This window comes from Berghia stephanieae, chromosome 2, assembly GCF_034508935.2.
Source record: "Berghia stephanieae isolate SIO BIC M18660-M18661 chromosome 2, UCSD_Bste_1.3, whole genome shotgun sequence".
Lineage (NCBI taxonomy): Eukaryota > Metazoa > Mollusca > Gastropoda > Nudibranchia > Aeolidiidae > Berghia > Berghia stephanieae.
The window spans coordinates 88239711-88244720 of NC_088361.1; the positions used below are offsets into that span (position 1 = coordinate 88239711).

At 37.0% G+C, this 5010-nt stretch overlaps 1 protein-coding gene across 1 annotated transcript; it reads right to left on the reverse strand.

Annotated features, from left to right (window-relative positions):
- Positions 1–660: 660 nt before the first annotated feature.
- LOC144963768 (uncharacterized) lies at positions 661–3587 on the reverse strand. The gene has a single exon (XM_078897711.1). The coding sequence runs from the start codon at positions 3584–3586 to the stop codon at positions 1457–1459; it is 2130 nt and encodes a 709-aa protein (XP_078753837.1). The 5' UTR covers position 3587; the 3' UTR covers positions 661–1456.
- Positions 3588–5010: the final 1423 nt, after the last annotated feature.

Consider the following 5010-nt stretch of genomic DNA (forward strand, 5'->3'; position numbering starts at 1 on the left):
AAAAGAGAAGAAAGTTTGAAAATGATGCTATAATGAATAATGTATAGGACATTTTTGTTACCAGATTGGATTCTTTTAATCCAATCTGTCCGATTTCGGATTATTACTGGCACACTCTGATTGCTTTTCTTTCTGGGTTTTGAATTTTGGATTATTATGTATTTAAGAAATTAACAATTTGGGTTTTTTTTTCAAGCAGCATTTTATTAGTTACTCTTATTAGGGGAGGGGGAGGTCCAAGTATCTGCATCGGTAGAGCACTCGCTTCACTCCCAAAGGGATAAAGATTGATTCCGGGTAACGTCTACCCAGTTGTGATTTGGTTACTGGGTTTGTTGGATTAGTGGAAAGTACTTTGCGATAGACAAACTTCCTTTCCAAAAGGCAACATCCATTTGTAATGTTTCGTTTCCCGCGGGGATACCTCAAGGAACTGTCCTTGGACCGGTCTGCTTTCTAGCATTCATTAACGACTTAGGAAAAAACATATGAACTCTTACCAAACTCAAACTATTCGCCGAGTCATTGAAAACCGGAGCGACGCAGACATATTACAGAATGATCTTGACTGACTTCTATCATAGGCAAAAACCTGGCTGATGAAATCCTTCCCCCCCCCGAGAAATGCTTTGTAATGTCAATAACAAACAATAACAAATGTTTTCTTTCTTTATTGCAAATTTTTTGGTTTATTTTTAAAGGGTTTTAAGCGCTTGTTACACATCTAGGTCAGTTCAACGCCAGAGAAAAGGGAGAAAATAAAATAGTTAAAATATTCTAGATTCACATTTAAAAGCACACTAGAAAGGTAAGGCAAAGGGAAATTTTAACAATAGGGAAGAAATGTCGATCTCAAGAGCATACAGTCAATGCACTTAAGTTTAAGATCACTTAAATGTCTCACCCAATCATAAGCACAGGGTCCCATTAAGAAGAATACACTTAAATGCTTACAGTATACGTTGAAAGTAGCAATTATAACAATACATAACTGAGAGATGATTTACAAGGAGAAAAAAATCATCTCCCACAATACGTTTGGCTGTTTCTCTCCCAGCCAAGCACTCTGACAAGGGAACGTACAGAACCAAGTAATCTCATTCAAAAAACAAAGACGAAAAGCAAGTTGGAATACAGATATAGGGGGATAAAAGACACAAGTGACCTCTTGCCCGCTATGGGAGATCACCCAGTTATTGCATATTGAACCCCATTCTAATTTTGGTAAACGAGACTTCTTTTATAAAAGATTTAGTAAACCTGTTGTTCTGATTTATTCGAGTTTTGTCTTTCATTATTTTACATTGTTCCTCCTTTCGAACGAAGTTTTTGCATTACTAGTCTATTTTTCACCTAATTCCCGAAAAAACGGCATCATTTTTTTGTTTTAGATAGTGATTTTCTTCTCAAAACCAACGATTCTCCCTTTAAGTGACCCAACAATATTTCATTTTGATTAGGAAAATTCACTGGCAATGCTGCTTGATGATTCTGTGTATTCCGTTGTGACCGTTGATCCATTATCCGAGTATTCATCAGAAACTGTCTCAATAGAATGGTCAATGTTATCACTTCCCAAAACCAGACTAGTCTGCTTCAGTTCAAGTCTTCTGTCTAACTCTATGCGGCTTTTCTTTCGTTTTCTCCGTTTCAATGTAAACACTAAAATTACAACGAGACAAAGTATGATTATAAATATGAGGGGAAGAGAGTCAATAAATTCCGCTCGAATTTGCTCAATCTCTTCCATACAGTCGATCCCGGTCCATCCACGACTACAAGGGGTAAGACAATGGTCGGTGCTAAAGAACCCTGACCTACAACCATCACATTCGAATCTGCTATTTGGACAAAATTTACAACCACTTTGACAGAAACAATCGGCTATATCTCGCGATTGATTACTGCATTCCTTTGGACACGTTTTACCATTGCAATTAACGGTATCCCCTTCGCAAGGTTTACCATATGTCGACTTGTATATACACGTTCTCACTGTGACAGATATCTCGGTATCTTGACAAGTTTCATTACACGCAAATATCCAATTGCTCCACTTCCCGTCCGAATAGGCTTCCACATTATCTTCGTCAATCAAACCATCTCCGTCATCATCCACATTGTTCTTTAACTCTTCATCGATGTATCCGTCACAGTCATTGTCTATTCCATCGCTTAATTCTACTTTCGAATGTGAACAGCTTTTTTGGTATATTGTTCCATGGTTAAGGTCGTATGGGTATGAGGAGAGCGATTTTTGTTTAAAATCTAAAGAGCGCATAATAACATACAACATTACTTTTCCAACATGGTAGTTGGTATACATTGTGGATATCTGGTGCTTAAGCTTCATTTCAGCAACATAGTAAGTCTTATTATTGTAAGTTACACTTGAATGCAAACGTAATCCCACATCCTTTCGTTTTCGATCTATGTCTGAAAAATGGACATGTTTCTGTGGGACTGAAGTTATTAAGAACTGACTTATGGTATAATATCTATGCATGTCACCATCATCCAAATAAATAACCCCAGGCAACCACTGTTCTACTGGAATAAGGTTCAGTATACTGACGTCACTGTTCCGATCACCGAGAACAGAAGATAAAAATATTTCATATAGCCCAAATGGTTCTGACGCTGTAACAGCCAAGGTGCCCGAAGTGTTGCCATAATTATATATCTCAACCGGAGACGTACTGAAAGTCTTGCTTCTAACCTTCATTACTGTTTTGACTTTATGATGAAAGTCGATGGTAAAAGGAGTTTGAAGAAAGTTAAGCCCGAAACTTCTTGAAAAGTTGTAAAAGTGAGGCACAATATAGACTTTACCCCAAGTCTGTACAGGCTTTAAAGACGTCATACATACATCCTTGCTAGCATCCTCACGCCCCGCCCAGCCCAGGACGTTTCCGGATACAACGTAAATAGGCATTTTGGCAGAGATGATGACATTGAGTAGACTGCTTGACTTGTCGTTAAGAACAAAATACCATACTTGATAGCGAGCCATCTGTACAACGACTGATTTACCAGGAGCACAATCTATAGTTCCGCTGCAAGGCACTTTAAATTCTTTTTGAGAAAATTTAAAATTTGGAAATGTTATTTCCACGATAGCTGATTTGATTGAAATAATTGTAATAAAGGGATATCCATTCGCAGTGACGGTGTAATACAATAAACGACAACTTCTCTCTGGCATGACAACTAAAGCATCAGAACTGTCTACCATTCTGGAACGCGTAATAACAAGAACTCGGAAAAGCTTAAGTGAATGGAAGAGTTGTAATGGATATGTTGAGGTTGGTTTCAAAGGATCGTGAAATCCTTCATTATTTTCACCAATTTCAATTTCCAAAGTAATTCCTCTTATAATATGATAGTGTTTTGCATCAGAAAGTTCTTCTTGATAGAAGTAACTATGTTTGATATCAGCAAACCTCTCGAATGTGGAGATATAAGCTGTACAACTATAACCTTTGGATAGCCATGGGCACGATATTCCAAATCTTTTACCTGAAGTGGTTAAAGAAGCTCCAGATTGAAAAGATAATACAACGCAAATCAATATAAGTCTAAACATTTGATATTATGATACCATTAAAAAAACATCGAATCATTGTAAATATTGCGTTCGTCAACGATGCTATTGTGCGCTCTAAAACTCTTGACATGAAAAAGTATGGTAAAAGTAATTGTTTGTTTAACCCAATATTTCCACCCCTCTCCCTAGATAGTAACGCGTAATGCTATAATATTTACAATAACAATTTGTGACGTCAGATTATAAATCGTTAAATTTCACTGAAAATCAGATTCTTTAAAAAGAAGTAGCTTTTAAGCTTTTTGAAGACGCATTTTATTCAAAGATGAAGAAAAAGAAATCGATTGAGAGGTAGAATAAATGATTTCTTATACTCTTGCGTTTTGGAATCCGAGCCTCATGTCCCCCTCCTCCCTCCCACCGCCGTAATGGCAAGGTACGGTTTCCTGAAACTTTATTGCATGTTCCGAAGAGTTCGAGGAAACCGTGCTGGGGTGTATTATATTCATGCCAGTCAGTCAGTGAGTTGAACTCTCAGAGTTTCGGAGAGATTTTGGTGATTTCGACAAATGTTGTAAAGCTGGGTGACCACCTGTTGTCGTTGTTTTTGTTGTTTTTTTTTAACTTCTTGATATATGAAATTTTCTTTCAACCTGTGTCAAACGATTGTCAGATAGAACCTTTGACACAGGTGAAAAAATTATTTCAAAACTAATTAATGAGTCGTTCATTTTTGCGACTTTCAACACGCTAACTGATGGGCGCGACGTGAAAGTTGGATAAATGTTACTTTTATTTTTACCTAAATGTATTAGGTATTAGTGTTCGTTGACGGTATATTTTGATGACTTGTAAACTCAACACTCAAGAGAGACAATTCTGAATGCATATCGTTCTTATAGTGCCAAAGAACTTCAATATTAGTTAAATACACACACACAAACACACACACACACATACTTATGTATATATATATATAAATATATATATATATATATATATATTATATATATATATATATATATATATATATATATACGAGGGCTGTCCCACAAATAAGGTAAGTAAGCTCGTAACTCAAAACGTTGTGAATGGAGTTGAATGAATCTTACAGTATAAACTTTGACATCATTTAACTACTTCTCAAGGTAGTCGCTGTTCCGATCGATGCATTTCCTCTATCCTGACAGGAGCGAAAATACCCCCTCCCTAAAAAAATGAACGTCAAGACATATCAGGAAATTCTCCACTTCTGAAATCAATTCAACGTCGTCGTCAAACTTTTTTCCACCAATTGTCTCTTAAGGGGCCCAAATAGATTGAAATCTGACTGGGCGTGATCTGGGCTATGAGGAGGATGAGGTAAAACTTCCCACGCATTCCTTTGGAACCAGTGCTTTGTCATGTTTGCAGTATGGGGAGTGGCATTGTCATGTTGAAAAACGACTCCTCTGCTGAGCCGA